Below are 22,247 nucleotides of genomic sequence, written 5' to 3'. Positions count from 1 at the left end.
TATATAAACTCATGATATGTTTTCTATGCAAAGTCTTAATCCAGCAAAGTAATGACCAACTGGCTGCTGCCAAATTAATGCAGTGAAAGAAAAAGCATAATATTTCCCTCTAAAATGTAGTGCAATGGAATGATATGACACATAAAGCTCCTCTCTGATTGTCTCTCTTCACACTATCAAGAAAACAAAAAGGTTTGCACTTGTGACAGACGTATAAGAAAAAGTATGCGGTCAGTGCATACAGCATCTGTATGACTTTTCATATGATGACTTTTGGTCGTGACTTTTCTTCCCATCACGTGCTACAAACTTTCAAACTAAAGCAATGGATGTGTGTCTGTGTCCCAGACAGTGGAGGATTACCAGCCACAGACTGGCATTAGAGCAGCAGACATCAGACTTTGTAGTAGATGTTGGTGGGACTCTGGGGTGTTATCTCCTGAACGATGTACACAGGGGGCCCGTAGTCGCTGCTCACTCGCTCATAATGACGACAGATCATGCTGTCAGAAGCCCGCAGAGGAAAGACAACATCGCTGCGGTCCGAGTCGTTGTAGTCGCTGCCGATGCTGTCTCGCTTTGCCACGGCCAAAGTGTTGAGGGACACGGAGGCAGACTGCTGGCTCTCTGGGACAAGGCGACGGCGACGGTGCCTCCACAGCACGACCAGCATAATTATGACAACCAGGAGGAGGATCACACAGCCACACACAACCAACATCAACAGGCCTGGCTCAAAGCCACCGCCGCCACTGGGATTTGTTTGTCCCGTTTCTGAGCCTGAGTCTGTCACAAGAAACAGAAGAGAGACAGAAATGAGGAAAATTAGATGAAAGAGTGAACTAGGGCACACGACACAGACATTTAAAATAAATTCCTCACAGTTTGCGCAGCTTGATCAGTAAATGTTAACATGAAAACCCTCAGGCAAAGCTGGACTCCAGAGAATATATGCTCTAATCTTTAGTGTCTTACTGGTAAACAACATGTTGCTTTTCTCCGAATAGGAAGGTTTGGGAACAGGTCGTAAAATGGAACCGGTAAACGGTTTTAGCCATTTTAACAAGATATGATACAATATGGGTGATGTTGCTTTTCAATCAAACTGGAAAGCCAATTAAACTTCAGACATACACATCAAGAGCTGCAGCTCCAATTCCTTTGTGAATTGCATTGTGATAGAATAGTGTGCATCAACAGCACTCAAACATAGTCAGTCTGTATGCTGTCTGGTTTGATTGTAATTTAATTAGGCTCTTTTCGAGCATTAACTCACTAAAAACCTGCCAAGAATCAATCTGTAGTGTGGATTTGGGACAGGATATATATTAAGTATATCAGCGTCGGTACAATTTATAGGATTTTTCATACTTTATACATTTTTTCCATATGCAGATGCAGATGTCAGAAGTAAGTGCAAATATTTCTCTTTCTGGAGCAAATCAATAACAAGATTAAATTGAAAAAGATCCGTCTGTTTAAGACTATATTAGTGTTTGTGCCTGTTTAACCCAAATCACAAAGATTTTAATTCACTTAATGTATTATTCCTTTCCCTCAGTGTAGGGAAAATAGGAAAAGTGACATTAATCAGTAAAGCTAAAGAATAAATCTAATTTCTGTTAGTCAACAAAACAAAAGACTAAAACCAATAATGATTTGATGTCATTGGCCTGTTTCCTCTGCACAATAGAGCAGAAACAATTAGAAACACATTAATCGGTCCCGCTGTTGCATTGGGCTTCTTCAGTTGGGTGAATATGGGCACTGCAGTTTATTTTGACTCAATTCCACATATACTTTCCTGCTTTGTGGCTGAAATCAGTCCTCAACAAATATTGACTCATGTTTTGTTAACAATGGCTAAAGACTGCCGTGCCCCATTATTTTTGGAAAATATTCAGCCTATTTTTTAAATACAGACTGTTGCCCTTTTTGCTGTTGTAAACAGGCTAAAACCTACAAAAATATATCTAATCTTAAAGATTGTAAAGATCAAATATGTCGGAACTTAATGGTACACCTCTACATATTCTCCAGGCAACATTTCTGCTTTGTCTTCATACCAGCTTTGCTTTTACTCTCCTCTTCTTTCGCAGAGGGGTCCTTGGACTTGGACTTTGGTCGAATGGGTGGGAACCTAGTGGGGGACTCCTGGAGGGTTGACGTTGGATCTGAAGAGTCTGGAAAATAAAATAGCAACACATAACTATTAGCAGCAAAACGCTTCACATCTCCTAATTTTCCCCGCATGGTGGTGAGTGCAGGTGGGGTCATGTCAAAATGTTCCTATTGTAACTATACTGACGTCTGTTGAATCATTAGTATTTGGTGTCAGGATCAAAGCAAAAAGAGGTTTTCCTTTAAGAGATTATTTTACACTGGCAGTCATTCAGGTAAAAGTGCATCACTAACCTAAATAGACCACAAAAGTTGTGTTCTGAGTCACGACTAGGACTCTTGTTTCTTTCTTGACTGGAATCACAAATGCATTCACTTTCTCCGCATTCATAACAGAATTCAGCCGATGCAAATCCCTTCTCTCGGGTTGTTTTTACAAAAGGAATTTTGGGAAATGTAGGAAATCAAAAACCTAAATGGACACTTCACCATTTCTACAGTTTTATGATATCGTAAAACTACCTAACTGTATATAAAGTGGGTAAAGGTATAGCTCCACATCAATAAGACAACATTATGAGATGCTGATTACACATTGGTGCATTGGTATTAGCCATCTACTAATGTCACTGTTACTTTTACTGAAGGATATTTCTTGCAGGGGTTTTACTTGTAATGGAGCATTTCTATGTTGCTTTATTGCTACTTTTGCTTAAGTAAAAACAAGTGAATACTTCCTCACAAGTCCCTCAGCTTTATGGAAGTGCAATAATAAATTGCTGGAGTGTCTCTTTAAGTGTAGTAAGATGGAAGTTTGAGTTAAATTATAGAAGCCTGCAGAAAAAGAGGAACACACAGCACTTTTCAAATCACAGAATAACGGCAGGAATTCATTTTACACCATAGATTTACATTTTCTGTGCGAATGACACAGAGCAGTTTCCCAAACAAATGCAAGCAAGAGAGGTACTGCAGTAAACGCACATATACATTGGCCTTTAAGTGATATGGATAAAACTAAATTGGAGTTTCTTCCTTCAAAGATTTTTTTACTCATTTAATTAAATTTATTAATTTATAAGGACAACACGCATTAATCAACATTTCTGCATAGCATTCATTCACTGTTGGCAATAACTGAATTTTACTCACACCACATTTAGCATGAATGTACAAATTAATTACATGATTCGATTTTCAGTTTTAAAATGCTCAATCCATAAATCCAGAACATAAACAGAAGTGTCATGACCCAACCAAAAATCTAAACACAAGACTGGAAACTGCAGGAATTTGAATATGTAGAGAGATTAAGACGAGATTACAAGGAAATCTGAGTTATTAATGTTTTCTGTTGCTGTTAAAAGGTTTGTTTACATCAGTTGCGGTTTGTAAACACAGCAGGAAAACAGCCCCATATCTGCAGTTATGATCAGTTGAGAAACACACAAAATGCATATTTTTCATCTCAAATCCTTAAATAATTTATATGAATCACTTCACATTCATGAGGTCACAAATTACACGTTGGAGCTGTAAAAAATTCAGCTTTTAAAGTTTTTAGCAACACACACAGAAACACAGCATCTGTTTAATTTATCTGCTTAACCCAAAAACACACCAAAACACAACTATAAATGCCTGTTTCATCATATACAAGATAACGTGTTTAATAGAAGAACAAATCACACCACCATAACAACGTATTGATAGTTAAAGAAATAAAGAAAACAATGTTTCTGTGTTGATACTGTGATCAAACTTTTAGACATTTAAAGCGTTCATAATCTGCGTTATTAATGTGATGCACAAAATAAAAAACAACAACTAAAACTAGTGGCTATTTGGATGTTTATACAGCGGGCAAAAGATGATTGACAGCCCGAATGATCGCATGCAGGATAATACTGATGGCCTTGAGCTGCCAGCGGTTTGAATTAGGGATTTGCAATAATTCATGACGGCAATCTCTCTTCAAGAGAATGAATAGACGATCGAGATTATCTGACTACTTAATAATTCCAGAGATGAGTGATATTATTGCATTACACATTTAAAAAGCAGAGTGAAGCAATTGTTGTCATTGTTCCTTTAGCATCATTTGTCAGTTAATCAGTTTCTCCTTCATTCACGCACCCAGCTTTACACACACAGACACACACACACACACACACACACACACACACACACACACACACACACACACACACACACAAAATACTTACTTTGGCCGACTCTCAGCACCAGCTTCATGGATTTGGTTCTGCACACCCCTCCATTAGTATTATCCAGACCCTGCAGAAAGCCTGCAGAGGTGGCTGACATGCAGAGAGAGACAGAGGGGAGGCAAACATTATCGAGTAATGTTTGACATTTTATATTTCATGCAACCATCATAATACAAGATTATCAAGCAATGCATAGTTCCATTATGATTTCTTTGCAGACGGTTTAGCCAGTTGCTGAATGTTGCAACACGTTGGCGACAGAATGCAGCTACACTGTGATGTTGCATGCAGTATCCAGATAATCACACACGAGGGCTGCACCAAATAATAATGAATGCATTTTCCCAGAGCCCAAAGAGATGTCTTTATATTGCTTGTTTTGTCTGATCAGCACTCCAAAATCAAAACGATATTTGGTTTGTTATCAAATCAGACAGATCAAAAGCAACAAATTCTCATATTTAAGAAGCGGGAACTGGAGAAGATGTAGCATTTTGCTAGGACTTAAACTATTACTTCACTATCAATATAGTTACAGATCAAATTTTCTTGTTGAACTGACTAATCGCCTCACCTCTCAAAACATGTGTTGGACAAAGTGAATAAGAACATTTTCAATTTTCACTTAGATAGAAATTGCCGAATATATTCAGACACAAACACACACACACACACACACACACACACACACACACACACACGCACCAAGAACTCTTGTTCAACCCGTCGCTACCCCCCCCACACACACACATAGACTTGTTAGCAGCATTTAGGTCAGATAACAACATCTCACAGTCTACAAGCCACGTTGCCATGAAAGCTCCCATCAAATCTGCCTGATGCTGTAAAAGCCTTGTGTGATTTGGGGCATGTAAGCCCTTGGAATCACACTGGCCTGCCAGAGCGAAGTGTGCTGTCAGAGCGTGGTGAGGTGGATGAGGCTACATGGTCAGACTTGCTCTCTATCTCATGCATCACTTGCCACTAAGATGCTGGTTCAACCGACAGCGGCCCAATAACGAGGCCACAATGTTTTTGACTCTCACGCAAACTGACAAATTGAGAGGGAGCTAAGGACGATGGCTTCCTCTTCACCCACGAGGAACAAAGAAACAGTTGCTAGCATTGATTTGAATCCACCTGTAGGAAGCAGCGGCTTGTGACTGTGTTCTACTGATTTTTAAGTGTTCATGTGCACAGAAACATACACTCTGATATCATGTTCGAGCTGAACATGAGCCGTGAGGTTGCACACAGTGACTCACAGGTGATATAATAGTCCCTCCCCTTGAGGAACTCCAGACCCCACAGGTTGGGGCTGAACTCCTGGAACTTGAATGTGAACTTTACGTCCTGGTGAGGCTTGTCGCAGTTCAGCAGCGGCGTGTCCGTCTTGGCGATGGTGCAGCTCTCCATCTGGCTTCTGGAGACGAGGTACACTCGGTAGAACTCCTCCTTTCCCCCCGAGGAAGCATCCGCCCGGGGACACACAATGTCCATCTTATCCCCGATCTGAGGATACAGGACCAGACCCTGACCCGGACTAAATCTGTGTGTGAGATAAGATGAAGTGTAAAACCATCAGTTTCATTCAACAAAGAAAAATGTCTATTCAAGTTCAGAAAAGGCCCCAAAGGTGACACCTTCAAATGTTTTGTTTAAGAAACAAAGACATTACATTTTAAAGCTGGAACGATTCGTGGACCACAAATAATTTTGATAATCGATTCAAGCTAAAATTTAAATAAGTCCTCTAGTGTCAGCCTCTCGGTCGTGAGAATATGTTGATTTTCTTTGTCTTGTGTGACAGTAAACCGATTATATTTAGGTCGTTTCAAACTAAATAAAGATCTTGCTTGCACTTAAGGAATTTTCAGACGTTGTAAAACTCTAAACATGAATCAATCAATCAAGAAATGAATCCTCAAATGTATTGGTAAACAAAATAATAGCTAGCTGCAGCCCATTCAATTTACAATGATACAAAACATCACATTTGAGAAGCTGGGGCCACAGAATGTGTGCTTCATAAATGAACTGAAATGATTAATCAATTATCAAAGTTTTCTGTGATCAATGGGCGAATTGTTTTCGCAGTCACTCTTTTGACATATCAAAACTGTGGTATGGTTTTCAGTACAATGGTTTTATCCTCTGATTAACTGCATAAAGTACAAGCACAAAGCAGCAGCAGCAGCATCAAGTATCACCATCTCTCTAGTGTGAAACTGCTTCGTGCACTTACTTCGTGTTGGAGCTGCTCCAGTGGATGGACTCCAGAGTGACTGCACGACATGAGCTGATGACGGCCAGCAGGATCACGGCGGCGCAGCTGCATGTGATTCTCCCCATCACAGGAATAAATCGCAGGTCCAAAGCGGCTCAGTATCATAAAACAGAGTGGAAAGCGGCTAAAATGTGTTGCCTCTGCATGTCTCCGGCGGCTCCAGGTGCGCGCACAGGACGCATTCCCTCCAAGTTGCGAGTCCTCCTCCTGCAGTTCTGTGAGATTTTCCACATTGTGCGTAATTGGCTAGAAAATCATTCGTGTGACGAAATGCATGTATTGGGGACAGAGACTGTGAGGAGTATTTCAGTCATCAGCTGACCGGTCCGCCCATACACTGGCTCATGCGTACTGTAGCAGAGACCGGGGCTGGTTGGCACAGTTTGTCTTCACATTAAGATACTGAGATAAGTATGAGATCAATTAAACGCTTTATTTCATTGGTGGAAATGGTAGAGGGTTGGGTTTACCCTCTCAATGCTTTTTAGAAATATAATATAAAAAAGATCACCTGCAAAAAGAGTAGGCTACAATTTATTTTCTTTCCTTCTATTCCCAAAACCAGTTTCACCTCTCTGAGCTAATAGTTCAACTATTTTATTTAAGTTAAAATATTTGTTATGAGTTGTTCCTTAGCTGAATTAAAGACTAAAGCCTGTTGAGACAACTTATTGAATTATATAAATAAAAGCGACTTGACTTGACCGACAGCTTATGATATAAGGGGTTTCTTTAAGTGGGGACAACAATGATTTGCGAACAGTTTACGGGTTTTTACGTGTATCTGGTAAACTCTTGTTGCATTAATGATTATTTACCATGCATGGTCATTTCATCAGAGTTGCCTTTAATATATATTTTTAAAACGTTTGTATTGCTTTTTTAACTCAAAGTTTTCATTCTTCTCAGTGAAGTAACCATTTGAGGAAGTTCAGGACACGGGAGAACAGATTTGTTTGATCATGCATTTGGTGGTCTCCCCTGTTGCAGGGGGGCATTGATGTGGTGACAAACAGAGAGACAAGCTCTGACTCAGTGATTACCATAAATTAACATACTCTACCCAGAATACACAGACTTTAATAAAATAAAAAATAAAAAAAACATTAACCATATGAGTTTGGGAAATACTGTGTGCCCGAGCTTCATTATTTTGTGGATCAATGTATGTAAAATCATCATTATGGATGGGCTGGGATGAGTGTATTTTCTTTAAAACCCTGTGTATTCTGTGTTTAAAGAGCCATGGCTGTAATCCCTTCATTTTCAGAAAATCTGAACTAATGACAAAGTGGTTTAAAAGATTGCACGGGGCTTCTGTCGTAAGACTAAAGCCCCACAAAGCACCACAAATGATTGCTGAAATGCAAAGAAATGTCTGTGTCTCTCCTGGGAACTGACAAAAGACCCATAGTAAAAAAAATGAATATATCCAATACGAAACAAAGGGACCTTAATCACTTTGTTTTGAATTGCTTCAGTTTTAGATACAGGTATCTCTGGTGGAGCTAATTTATTCACAATCGGTAAATTGAGCACAACAGAACACAACATTTGTCACATGATTTATTTTGATTATGAAGTAAACCAATAAAAGAAACACTTGTAGTAATATATGATTTTCAACATAAGAGACATTATTTTAAAGCAAGACAGCTATTTGTTTAATCTGTGTGATCAGACCTCTTTAAGTTTAGGCTATAATGTGCAGAGTTGTGCTGTAAACCTGAAACATATACTCCATTAAATCATGAAGGAGTCAATCTGCACATGCCTGAGAGGAGGTTAGATAAACCAAAGTGCTGTATGCGAATTTACATTTGACAAACAAATCATGTTGCAAAGGTTGCAACTCCAAACTGTGATGCATCAAATAAAAATATATTGGAAAGATATGCTGTGAACTTTAAATGTACTACGACTGCAGCATCTTGACATCTTTACAGAGAGCCAGATAGCCCTGTGTGTGTGTGTGTGTGTGTGTGTGTGTGTGTGTGTGTGTGTGTGTGTGTGTGTGTGTGTGTGTGTGTGTGTGTGTGTGTGTGTGTGTGTGTGTGTGTGTGTGTGTGTGTGTGTGTTTGTGTGTGTTAGTCCACTCGTGTTTCACTTCTTGTCTGTTCAGGCATCGTTCCTCAGTTGAATGAGGACTCTCTCGTCCCAGTAAACCAGCATCAGAGGTAGAAGTGTTGGATGTAGTCGTTGGTGGTTTGTTTTTTAAGTGAGATCTCCCAAAGTGAAGCTAATGCTAACATGTTAGGTGTCTGGTAATGAACAACCCCTATCACGATTAGCATTAACCTCAACCTGGGACTAGATTTGAAGGCTGTTTCATCGTCCACGAGCCTACCTCATTGTTGGTGTTCAGGCTGTTGAGGATATCCTGCAGGGGGTGACAGACACACTTAACATTGGTTGGCTTTAAGAGGAGATTTGCATTTGTTTCATTCACAAGTATCATTATGGACAAATCCACAAAAGATTTTTGTACACATGGATGCTTCAATAATTATGATTCATATATAATACAAGTAAATCATTCTGTATACAGAACATTTAAAGTATATTCACTTTTTTTTATCTTTATACTTTTACTTAAATTAAATTATGAATGCAGGACTTAGAGTATTTCTACACTGTGGTATTGCTACTTTAGTAAAAGATGTGAGTACTTCTTCCACCACTGGCAATAACTGGCCATTGTTGTTGTTTTTTGAGGTAACATAGGCAACAGTAACAACAGCAACGATATTGAAGAACTAGTAAACTGCCTCTCATTTAGCTGAATAAAACAATCCCATCAGAATGATTAACCTATATTAACAAAAAAGACTTTGAGGGGAAAATGTTATCTCTACACTCTCACTTCACTGCCTCATTGATTAGAAAACAATACATCATTATACACATTTAGCAAATTTGAACCCCAATTCTCTCACCACTCTCTTCATATTTTCCCTTAAACCATTTAAGTTTGAAGTTTGAAGAGACATCATTTAAAGTGTCAATCTTGAAGATTTTCATTTAAATAAATGTCTGTTAGATAACACAATGTTGAGCCTATAGTGAACTGATGACAGTATTGCAATATTTACATATTTCCAATATTACGAACCAGGTCTCTACTGCAACATTCCCAGAATTTGTGCTGTATTACAGTTTTTCTTTATCATATACGAACAAAAAATGTAACTTTGCACACAGTTAAAAAAACTGCGAGAAGAAATTCTAAATCAACCAGGACTGAAATCTTAAGGATTGTCACTTTAAGTGTTACCTTTCCCTGTAATTCACCCTGGTATGGTTGGTACCTTCTGAAATTCTTTAATACATTTATTTAGCTTTGAAATATGTTTGCGACCCTCTAAAGGGTTCTGTGAGATTGAGGAGTTTAACTCCGGTACGTGAACAAGTGTTCACCGAGTTTTGAAAGACTGAAACAGTGCAGGTGTGACGAACTATCAGCAAAGTTTTGTTTCTATTATCTCCCTCCAGAGTTGTTACGAGGTCTAGCAGGATGTAGCAGGTGCGGTTGTCTTTCGATTATGGTTGAGGAGATACTAATCTGAGTTGTCAGGAAGTAATTGTGTCTGTGTGTTTGTTGTAATGGTAGTTAGGTAGTTACTGACCGGTCTCCACTTCCTCTTTCAGCAACAGGTGTCTCTCTCCATCTTCTCCGCTGAGTGCCTCTCTCTCTCTCTTCTGTCTGCTCTCCACCCTCTCTGTATTTGTCTTTTATACACTTGCGTGTGACTCATCTGAAATCCCCCTTCTAACAGAATGACAATTAAAAAGAAAAAGAAAAAGAAAAGCACGCAATTTGCAGTAAGATGCCATTTGTCTTTTATGTAAATGTTGCCTACAGAAGAGAAAATGAATTCACTTCTTGGATTTTTAACAGGTTATTCACAGCTATGTCAAAGACAATAGCAGTGTCACATATAAATATTCAAATATATAACAAGTCAAAGGAAAATAGATGAAATGTATTGCTGCGTTTGAGCAACATGTGTAAAAAATGAACCTCTTCAAACTCATATGAAACTATTTCAATGTGTTATTCACAGAGGTTTAATAAAACGGCAGATGAATTAATTAAAAGGGCATTTGAGGTCAAATTCTATGTGTGTATGTGACAATTTAAACTAAGTGTAATTTGGCTCTGCTCACATTATCGCCTCAGTAAAGAGAAAGGATGGATAAATAAAGAGGACTTTAAAAAAATAAGAGTTTCCTTATTTCCCCTCAAGAAATAAGACATGCTGTGTCCCTAATCCATAGAGTACTAATCCTCACATTACACAGTTTTAACATACAAAATAAATAACACTTCTTTAAACTATTAGGAAGTGACACAATATGAGCAATGTCAGACATCTATCAAACAGCGTCTCTGGACTGCAAGTTAAACCTCAACAATAGAAAGCAAAATATCTTTGAGATTAAATACATACATTCCCCTGTGTGTACATTGATCTGGTTTGAGTTTATTACAGACAAAGTCACTTTTCCAGTGTGGAAACTCTGTATACTAAAAACCCTGCTGAGAATTAGTTTGTAGTGTGGATTTGAGACACAGCGTACGAGTCTACAGCCTTGCTAGCGGCTCTTTGAAGCTGTACTTCAGACACTGGTGGTATGAGCTAAATGTTAACATCAGCACGCTAACATGATGACATTAAAGGTCCTATATTGTAAAAACTGAGACTTTAATTTATTATAAAGCAGGTCTAGATGCTATATAGATACTGTGAAAGTATCGAAACCCTAAATCCATGGAGCAATACACAGTATTCAGAAACGGTGCCTTTCGGGATTTCCGTACGGTTGTGATCACATCTATACAATGCACAGACCACTTCACAGTTTTAAATGTCTGTCGATGTGTCCCAGTTTATATCTGGTTGCATTGGGTGTGAATGACACCAACTGACAGGAAGTAAACATGGACCCAAGCTGTTGCCTAGCAACACAATTCTGTTGAAACAAGCAAAAAGGGTGTGTGATTGCGTCATTGATTACGGGTATATTCAGATAGACAGTGTGAGAAAAATACAGGGAATTAATCACAACATGTTGTAGAAGAAATGCTTGTAAATGAGCACAAAATGTCTCCTTTAAAGTAATACCTTACCCACAAAATGAGCCTAAATGAGATCCAGGTTTAAGAACAGCAAAACTATATCAAAGCATCAGTTTGCAAACTCTGACACAACTACTCGCGTGGACTCACACACAGGAGACAGTAAAGGAGGAAGTGTTTTAAATAGTACGATTTAGCAAAGATGCATGCGTTTTGCGCAGCACTAAGCATTAATGAATGAGACTTGGATTATACTGCTCAAGTTGGGTTACAGTTTGTAAACGGATTTTCTGATATAGTTTTGCTGTTGTAAAACCTGGCCAGTTGAGTAAGGATTTACTCTGTTCTGAGATTCTTTGTTCACTGTGAAAGCATGCGAGAAAAGCAAAGTTTTCTTCAAGAGTTCAAGGCAACACAGGGTGAGTAATTGATATAGAAATGGTCACTTTGTGGGTGAAGTATTCTTTGAGAAGGTATAATGTTCACCATCTTAGTGTGTTAATTCAATTCAATTTATTTGTATATCACAAAATCACAAGTCACAAATTTGCTTAAGAGGACTTTACAATCTGTAGAGCATACGACATCCTCTCTCCCAGGACCTTCACATCAGAAAAGGAAGAACTCCCCAAAAAAACCTTTTACGAGAAACAAAAGGAAAAAACACTCCGGGGGCGCAACATCCCTCTCCCAGGATGGCCACAAGTGCAAAAGATGTCATGTGTACGGAACATAATAGAGTTACAACATAGTCAAGCCATATGTTAGCATGCTAACATTAGCTTAGCACTAAACACAAGTACTGAGAATGAAAAGTTCTGGTATTTGGTAACAAAGTGTTGGATGAGTTGTAATGTTGACCCGATGGTGGCGTTAGAGGAAAAGTCAGCAAATCCCCAAAGTCATTAGGAGACATCATCTGGGAACCATGAATATCTGTATAAAAGTTTGTGCCAATCAATCCAAGAGATGTTAAAACATTTCACTGGATAAGTGAATACCTTAACCTGCTGGTGGCGCCCGAATGAAAAGAAAACAGAGGATCACCAAAGTCCTTAGGTTTCATCAACTGGGAATTTAGGTAATCTGTACCAAATCTCATGGCAATCTTTCCATTAGTTGTTGAGATATCTCACTAAAAAACGCCAAACCATACAGTTTGTCCTTCAATGATCTGCGACCATTTCATTGAAAGTCACAATGATGCTAGAAACAGACCCATTTCTTATCAAGCCACCTGTCCAATCAATGAACATTATGACTGTGCAGGGTCGTGAAATGAATTGGATTTCTGTTCGACAGTTAAGGGAGTGTCACCAGTGGGGATTTTGACAGAGACCCTTTTCCACTAAATGACTGTGATCCTGCACACTATCCTCGTTACATATCGTATCGATGCCGCCTAACTGGCCCAGAATCTCGCTGCCCGCAGTGTTTGCTTGTGGTAACCCAGTAACCAAGTCATACTGCTCTGTTTCTGAGAAGACAAGGTGCCTCCCCATCCATTCTCACTCTCTATCCCTCCCCTCCTCCTCTTCTCCAGCACTGAGAAGAGCACACTTTGGCTTCATGCAAACCACTTTTCTTACACTCATACGGTGGACGTGTGTCATGTAGGCTACATCGCATTCCTGTGAGTGTGTTGAAGAGGAAACACGTTTGAAAAGACAGATCAGGGGTGTAGTAGTTGAAGGGAAAAGACTGAAAGTACATGAGGAGGCGGGGGAAGAAGCAGAGACACGATAGGGACCCTCCCCTTCATGTACTGGAAATTCACGATGCGTAATAAGCCAGCTGAGGAGACTTTAAACACAATCCTCACTTCTGCTGTTTGGTTTTTTTTTTGTCTAATCCCTCTCATAAATTACAAATTTAGGGAGAAATTTGTTTTAAATTTTCCCTTTTTACTTAAAAAGAAAGGTTGTGTATTGTCTTGGTGATCACAAAATGTTATATCACGTGAAAAGATATGTGTTGAGATACAGAAAGAGAGATATTCAGATGTTAAGGGGAAAGCAGATCCTAATCTTTTTTTGAAGTTCAAGTGAAGTGGCTAAACATAGACTTTTGTCAGAAGGACCTTTGTCACCTTCATTCATATCCTTGCCTACTTTCGATTCTTTTTTGAGCTACTACGGTGGAAACCAGAAACGAAAGCCAGGGTGAAAGTTTGTCTATTAGAGCAAAATGATTTTATGTGTTGTATTTATGTCAAGTCTTTTTCTCTCTGTTTCTACAGCGCGAAGCTCTCTGTCAGTGTTTCCACGTGGGCAAACCGCTCTCTGTTTTCCTGTCACATGTGGTCTGCACATGAGAGGCCCAACATACCTACAGCTGATATGATCTGATAACATTTCCAGCTCTCTATGGCGTCGTCCTGTCTTGGTGTCCTCAAAGTGTTTGTGTGTGTGTGTGTGTGTGTGTTTTCAGACAGAGACATGCAGACTATTTTCACATCAGCAACAACATCTTTCTCAGGCCAAAAGCAGCTTTTGTTTTTACTCCAAAACAAAATGAAACAACTGATAAACACTATGACACACATAACACTATTCCTTCTCTTTCACAGTGACGTACCACAACTGCTTGGTTTCCCCGACCAAAACCCCGGCAGCTAAAATTAGCAGGTTTAAAGGAAGTGTGGGAGGGCTGGAAAGACCAACGCTGGTTATGAATGATTCAATTCCACAAACTACTTTGAATATATGCACACTTCTCAATTGCATTGGTTATTGGAGCTGATCCACATCGACTGATTCAGTGAAATTTAACTCGGACTGTCTACTTGCACAGCTAAATGTCACTTTTTTTTTGAAGATTTGCATACCACACATAATATATGTATTTATGTATTAAAAAATATTAATATAGTAAATAATTTACTTTCGTACAATTTAACTTTAAAGCATTTGTGTATGCTTTAGAACAAAATAAAAGGTTTCAAGACTGTAAAATGATTTTAAAAAAACTTCACTTCTCTAAAAAAAACATCAGTCTTAAGATGTTAAAAGACAAATCAATTGTGAACCTTGTTAAATTTATTATAGAAATTATTTTTAAAAATATTACTAATATGAGGTTTTGTCACTTTGATATCATGAAAATTAGCTGACATGGCAACATTTCAGCCACAAACTGCTTCTGTACTTAATTTTGTTTATTTCTGTGTGTTTGAAAGATATTAATTCAAACAAATGAAGCTTGTTACTTTTTTTGTTTCTCCTTTTAGTGGCTGCCAACCATCAGAACATTTTTATCAATCAAGCCAAATACTATGAGAGATTAAAGGGACAGCAAGTGACCCCCACACTGTATCTATTTCAATGAATCTATTCAGAAGCATAACATGTTTCAGATCCTCACATGTATTCCAAAACCTACATGTAATCATAATGAATGAATCATCTAAAATGTTATATGGCCATTTATGATTATGTTTCCTTTATGGATGTTTAATTCAAATTCGATTTTATGTTTTTGTTGTTGTTTTTTGTCTGTCATTATTTTCTGGTTTATTTAGTCTCTAGTAAGTGTTTAAATTGGTTTCCAGTGGTACATTCAATTACATTCACTAAGTACTGTACACTGAACAGTGTGCAGCATTACGGGGAATCTTAATAAGGGGCAAAAATGGAATATGACGTTCTAAAATGTGTTTTCTTTAATGTAAAATCAGAGGAAAATATGAATCATTATGTTATAATTACCTTAGAATGAGCAGTGTATATCTACATACAGAGCAGGTCCTCTTCATGAAGCCGGTCACCATGTTTCTACAGAAGCCCAGAATGGACAAACCAAACACAGGCTCTACAGAGGGCCATTCACGATTTGACGTAAGCCATTAAACATCCTCGGCACACGGGAGAAGTTTCAGTTGGTTGAAATCTACAATCTCAATGCTAGATGCCGCCAGATCCTACACACTAGACCTTTAAGTACTAAAGTAAGTCATTTTTAGGTTAATTTACTTTATTTAATCATTTCTATTTCCTTCAACTCCACTATAATTTGGTTGTTTGCTTGTTGATTACAGATCTAATTATTATTACAAAACCTAAACTAATAAATTATGATATATAATTATAGGTCAATACACAGCAATTAATAAGTAATGTCATATACGATTCTGAAATAATGAATACTTTACTTTTGGTACGTATATTTGGATGGCTAATACTTTCGTAATTTTACTTGAGTAAGATTTTAAATGCAGGACTTTTACTTGTTACAAAGTTTCTTTTAACATTAAAATATTGTCTGAAAGCTTCTTCCACCACCGATGGTTTCATTAGCCGAGTGTTTTGTACCACTCAGCTGATGTAAGAATGATTAATTCTGATAATCTTCTCTCACACACAAGCAGCAATAATAAGTCAAAAATGATATTGCTCCACATTGAAACATTAAACCAACCCTGTTTGAGTTCTAGAAGATTCATTTTAGCCAATGTCTGCTCCTGTGAAATAGTCTCATACATCCACTCCTGGTCATGTGTTATGTAATAATTGATTAATAGTTGGGTCAATGGATCAAAAGTGGTGCTGAATGCAGAATGGATACAAATAAACACTGACATTGCAGTTATGTTGTTTTGTTTTTTGCTGTTAATAAATGAACAAAGAAAATCTGAGACTAATAAAGACACATTCTAATGATCCTTATTCTGTTCGTATGCACAGTTTGAATTAAGATGAAAGTGACTGATAACCAAAATGTTCTTCAGAAAAGTGGCTTTTTCAGGACACAGTAGACAGACATTTGTAAGAGATATACGGTATGTCAGTACTTGATCAAAGGTGTCAAACAAGACAATAAAATCCCCTAAAATGACTAAAGCAATTGTCTAATTCATTCTCGATGTGAGTCCTTTAAAGCTCCTCATGTATTTAGAGTCATCACAAAGAAAGAAAGAAAGGACAAAAGTTGTCCTAATTGTTTGGAGAACGAGCAGCACTACCACCTACTGGTAAAGGTCAACTATTGCAACTTGATTATAAAAAAACATTTTGGAACCAGATTATGTCTACAGTAGAAATAAATGGGCTTGGGGCTGAAAGTCAAACATTACTGAGAGACGGACAATTGGAATTGTTAGGTTTGGTCTTTTCTTGGGATTTGTTGACAAAACCAAGAATATAGAATATCGGCAGCCTTGTGATATGAAATTACAAATACGTAAGGCCTAATTTTGTGTGCTCGTTTTAGCTGAAAAGCGGTGCTTCGGTGCCTTTAAAAGAGCCTGAAAATCGACTACTCGACCCAACCAACTCCAATTGTAAGGCCAGTATCATGGTGAAACCGCTGCAATAACTTTAGCATGTTAAAAACCACAGTTCTTCACTCTGATGACGGCAGCTGCCACTCTAAGCTTCCCACAAATGTATAGGCTAAAGCAGTGTTCCCCAAAAGGACTAATGTTTGGCCAAACTCACAATTGGCCTCATCTATACATCCTGAGAAGAGAGAATTTATGGGTGGAGGAAAGTTCATAACTATCTTTATTGCAATTTCAGCATCACCTTATGTAATCTAGGTAAACCATAGATAAATGTATTTATTCATTTATGAAGTAGGCTACATTATCAGCACTATACAAACATTCAGGCTCCCTCATGTGGTTGAAAAGTTTACTGCAGATATAAATGTTAATTAAAACACTGTGGAAACTAATTTATTTGGTGACCCCAAAAAAATCCCAGTCTTTGGGAATGACTGGGCTAATGGAGTAAATTAAAAATCTAAGCTCACCCCCAAAAAACGTCACCATTGGTTACTTAAAAAGCAAAAAAGTGACACCTAATATAATTGAATAGATTTTAAGTTCTACAAATTTGATTAAAACACATTGAATATATTTACTAAATCTGAACAAAAAAAATAAGTAAATCCAAATCAATTTCTCAAGAAACTGAGCAAAAGTAGTTTTGATTCACGCAATATCGGGTGAACTTGATTTGTACTTACTAAGTCTAAATTAATATGTATTTACTGATTATTTGAGGTCTAATCAACTCAACATAAAAAGTACAGCAGGTAAACATTTATTTCAGTTCCTTTGTCTATACATATTTTCCATTTATCCAACATCCACAGAGTAAAATGCCAAAATAAAACAACAGAGTAAAGAGAGGGAATATAAGAAAACAAAGACAGAAACAATGTTTGTGATATGGTGCATCATGATGGTTTAGGAGTATAATCTGCAGCAACCTTTGTTTGATATAATTATTTCTCACTCAACTCATTTTCTGTCACATCTCTCACCATCTACTCTCTAATGAAGGTACAAAGTGGCCAAAAACACTTGAACAGTTTTGTCCAGGTAAACAAGCAGAGGAATAAAGAAGTACATTGGAGAACATAAATGTGCACCACTAAAGAGAGCACATCATGCAGGTTGCTTACTGATAAGAAAGTTGTACAAAAATCATAGGAATCTAAAAGTAAACTATATTTTCAATGCTTTCTACCTCTTTAACTATTTCCCGGTTGTAAGTTTAATGCATAACTTTGTTCGATTTTATGCCTCCGAGGTTAGTGTTTTGATGTTCATAGATTTGTACAAAGGAAGGAGTGTGTGTTGCAATCACACACAGGAAAGAGAGAAAGAAAGAGAAAGAAAGAGAGAGACAGAGAGAGAGATTATAACAGCAAGTGGCCGCTCCTTTTTTCTTTATTGCTGCTCCATTCCTCCCACACGCAAGGAAAATAAAGCAGGTAAGAGGCAATCTCTTTAAATAACATCCAAATGTTGTTTAAAAAAAGAAAAGCTTTTTAACACTGACTTTAAAAACACAGATGGATCATAAATCCTAAACTTCTTGGTTCCTGTATATTCTAGAAATCTGAATTTGGTGAGCTATATTAATCAGGAAGCCTCCATGGCTACCGGTAACTTTGGCACAGGTTAGCGGTGCTGCTCCTGTTTGGCGCATCAATGAGGTGTATTTAGGAGTGTTTGCATGCATGCTGTTCTCATTCCAGCTGCACACAAACCGTCCGGTCTACATGTACATTCAGGCAGGGCCACAGGGCCACAGTTGCAGCAGGAGAAAATAACAGATTCCTTTCTCTGTAACCATTACTGCTGATACAACACCTGACACAAGTCCTGTACGCATGTGCTTGTAAAAAATCAGGTGGTCACATTGTGGGGACTCTAAGGCTAAGGAATGGTTTGGGGGTACACCTGTGATGGTTATGGTTAAGCAGCAACGCAGCAAAGGAATGTAAGTCATCGCAAAGTCTCCTTAAGTGATACCAAAAAACAAGTGTGTTTGGTGGCGTGGGAGGGATTTGACATAGATTGCAGTGCTACAAGAGTGCTCTCTTAAACTAAAAGATATAATATACAGTTGACCTTTAATGTTAGCTGCAACACACAAGATTTCTCAGCAAGGAAACACAAATGTGCAAATATAAGGAAGGAAGCGTGTGGTGTCATGTTGGTGTGGACATCAGTCAGTCTGTGTTTTAGGCAACCGACACATGTCAAAGTCATATTCAATGATGCATGTTCCACATTTTCCATCTTTGTGAATGGTCAAATGGATGGCTTTCATTTTGTGATATTTTTCATTTCTAGTCAAATTTCACAAGAGAAAAAAACCTCTGTGACATGAATCAGTTTCTCCCCTGTTTCAGCTCCTCGTCTCAATGGCCGATATGAATAGGACACAGTTTTCCGTCCATGCACTCAACTCCAGCAGCTCCAGTAGCTCCAGTAGCTCTTGGCAGACAGAGGCAGTCCGGGGAGTCCAAATGGCAGCTACTGTGCTCATCTTCCTGGTGAGAAATCCTCTATATTGTACATTACCACTTCACATTTAGACGTATATGATTGAAAAAGGAGCTGCATAATGAACGGTACATAATTATAGTTGGGATCATCTATTGATTTTGACGTTTGGGGGCCAAAAATAACCTTGTTCAGGGCAACTGAATGACTCCGTCAGCTTGAACTGATAGAGTTATGGGAATGAGTTGATGATACCACTCTCATATCTGTACGGTAAATGTGCAGCTGGAGCCAAGAGACAGTTAGCTTAGCTTAGCATAAAGACTGGAGGCAGAGGGAAACAGCTAGCATGTACTCCAAGAGGTAACAAAGTTCTAAAAGTTCACAAATAAAGACGTTATTGTTAAAACTGCACAAAAACATCCAGTGTAATAAAAACAAGATGGTTTTTACAGGTGTTACGTCTGAGACTATTTCTTGGCAATGAGCAGTGATTTCCTGGAGTTTATTGTACCGAGATATAGCTGTTTATTAGTGAGGTAGGCGGATATTTTTACGTTTGGACAGAGCTAGCCGTGTCCTCATTTTATTCTTTATGCTATGCTAAGCTAATTGGCTGAAGCTTTCTGCAATATCACAAAAAAAATTAGTTTATTTTGTAAAATGTCTATTGCTTTAAAAGTCTGTCCTCCTGAATTGGTTCTCTTGGTTTCTCAAGGTGGGTGTACCTCTGAATGGGCTGGTGGTTTGGGCACTTGGACTGCGGCATAATCGCCACGTGGTGCGCAGAGGCAGCGGTGAGGAGACGCGTGCCGCCAGCAGTTTCCGAATCTATGTCCTGAACCTGGCCCTGGCCGACCTGGTGCTGCTCCTGCGTATCCCCCTAATGTTGGGCTATGTCGCTCACAACTACAGCTGGCCGTTCGGACGTGTCTTCTGCCACCTGGTCATGTTCCTGCGGGGTCTGGGGCTCTACGCCTCCGCTTTCCTCCTCTGCGCTGTGGCCCTGGAGCGATGCCTGTGTCTGCTGAGGCCCGTGTGGGCCCGACTGCGGCGCCCCTACTGGGCCGTTCCTCTGGCCTGTGGCATCTTATGGCTGATAGCCACCTTCTTGTCCGCCCCATACTTCCACTTTGCCGTCCTGGAGGACAGAAACGGGAAATACCAGTGCCATGAGAGTGGGACGTTTAACACGGGGCTGTTTGTAACAGAAACAATAGCAGGGTTCATCTTGCCCCTGCTGGTGTTCTTGATAAGCAACCTGGCTGTAGTGCTCACCATTCAGCAAGCAGTGCCCCTGACCCCCACCTCCTCCTCAACCTCCTCCTCAACCGCCCGCAGGATGACCAGGATGTACCACGTGCTGTTTTTCACCATGCTCCTCTTCCTCACCTGCTGGGTGCCATATTTTGTGTGTCGGTTCGTGCAGGCCCTGGCTCAGGGACGACCTGAGCGGGCCAGTCTGTATGGAGGAGCGCTTCTTGGCAAATACATATCTCTGTTCCTGGTGTACATCAAGTGTGCTCTTAACCCGGTGCTGTATGTGTTTGCAGCCCGAGGCTTAGGCCGTGCTATCAGAGCTTCACTTGTCTCCACTATTGAAAGACTTTTCAACGATGACTCCTCAGATTCCATACGCAGGAAGTCACTGAAGAGCTCACTTAAAAACTCACACATGTAGTTGAGAGGTCAACAACGTGTTAATGTTTATTAAGTTGGAGTCATTTTCGTGTGAAAATCATAAATGCCTTTTTTTAAATGTGCAATGTCTTAAATATAACCACTAATATAGCCACTGTTTTCCAAATGGGTCCAAAAGCCACAGTAAATGGACAAATAAGTGAATTTTATTTATATCATATTTTCTATATGTGGTGAAATCCTGTTGACAGATTGGACCACGACTCAAAGTGATCTAAGCAAACCACTGTTAGTTTCTCATGTAACAACAGGGGGATCCTTGGCATGAACAAGTTTGATTCCAGACTCGGATCGATGGCGCAAGACACTGTGATTTTCAGATAAAAACATGTGCAATGATTTGTCAGACAGCCCATAAGAGTGACAATTACAACAGCAAAGTGCATAAGGAGGAATAAGATAAGATCCCATGAAACACTGAACCAGGCTCGGTATCTCTGCTGTCAGCTGAGGAGATATATGGACGTAGGCCTACCTGTCGTCAGTGAAAGTACATGACTGAAGACTCTAGAAATGCGGCTTCTGTTGCGGCACGCTAAAGGCAGCTGGTCATAAAAGTGAATTCATGAATCATCTTGTCTGTTGCTTAATGGGAACGCCTCCATGGTAAATGACAAGTCAACAAAGAATTATTTGCCAATGCCGGTCTCCTTGCCCCAGGGTAAACTTTTCTTAAATGGACTCCATCAAGATGACGCACCGTTAAGCTTACAAGTACTATCTCTATGTTCCAAGGAAGGTGATACTGAGTTTTTCTTATCAGTATCAACAGTGACTCAGATCCACCAAGATGTCCAGACCAAACAGGTCCTCCTCCATAGATCTGACTGGTGCTAGTTGTGCCTCTTATTAAACCAATGAGTGTATGATTTGTAGAGGACTGAAGCACAGGATGCTGAGCAGAGTAGAAGCGATGCAGGATCGTTATCTCATTGTGATTGTACCACATCCATGTCTAACTGGACTATAATTAATGCAGGGATAGCTTCATTATTATAGTTTATAAAAGCACACCTTTTCTGTAACAGTCCACAACATGAATACAACTGTAATTAATGCAAGATCTTTATATGTATTTTCTTCCTACAT

At 39.0% G+C, this 22,247-nt stretch overlaps 2 protein-coding genes across 2 annotated transcripts; one reads left to right on the top strand and one right to left on the bottom strand.

The window, feature by feature from the left end:
- Positions 1-394: 394 nt before the first annotated feature.
- On the bottom strand, positions 395-6,701 carry LOC306700750 (ephrin-B2a-like; the record flags this gene model as incomplete). Its single annotated transcript, XM_079165854.1, has 5 exons — positions 395-786; positions 2,067-2,183; positions 4,347-4,439; positions 5,615-5,898; positions 6,595-6,701. The coding sequence occupies 5 exons, from the start codon at positions 6,699-6,701 to the stop codon at positions 395-397; spliced, it is 993 nt and encodes a 330-aa protein (XP_079021980.1).
- A 12,703-nt stretch (positions 6,702-19,404) lies between these two features.
- Positions 19,405-22,235, top strand: LOC306700216 (C5a anaphylatoxin chemotactic receptor 1). The gene is made up of 2 exons (XM_079165168.1): positions 19,405-19,507; positions 20,176-22,235. Exons 1-2 carry the CDS (start codon positions 19,481-19,483, stop codon positions 21,136-21,138), a joined length of 990 nt encoding a protein of 329 aa, XP_079021294.1. The 5' UTR covers positions 19,405-19,480; the 3' UTR covers positions 21,139-22,235.
- Positions 22,236-22,247: the final 12 nt, after the last annotated feature.

This window comes from Pholis gunnellus (genome assembly GCF_910591455.1).
Source record: "Pholis gunnellus genome assembly, chromosome: 1".
In the NCBI taxonomy this organism is placed as follows: Eukaryota; Metazoa; Chordata; class Actinopteri; order Perciformes; family Pholidae; genus Pholis; species Pholis gunnellus.
Note: the sequence above shows the minus strand (reverse complement) of the source record. Positions and strands in the feature narration are given on the sequence as shown.

Excerpts from the sequence above, each read along its gene's own strand:
- LOC306700216 (XM_079165168.1), top strand. The coding sequence starts at position 19,481 with ATGGCAGCTACTGTGCTCATCTTCCTG. Across the intron at positions 19,508-20,175 it reads CTACTGTGCTCATCTTCCTG|GTGGGTGTACCTCTGAATGG; the intron begins GTGAGAAATCCT and ends TGGTTTCTCAAG.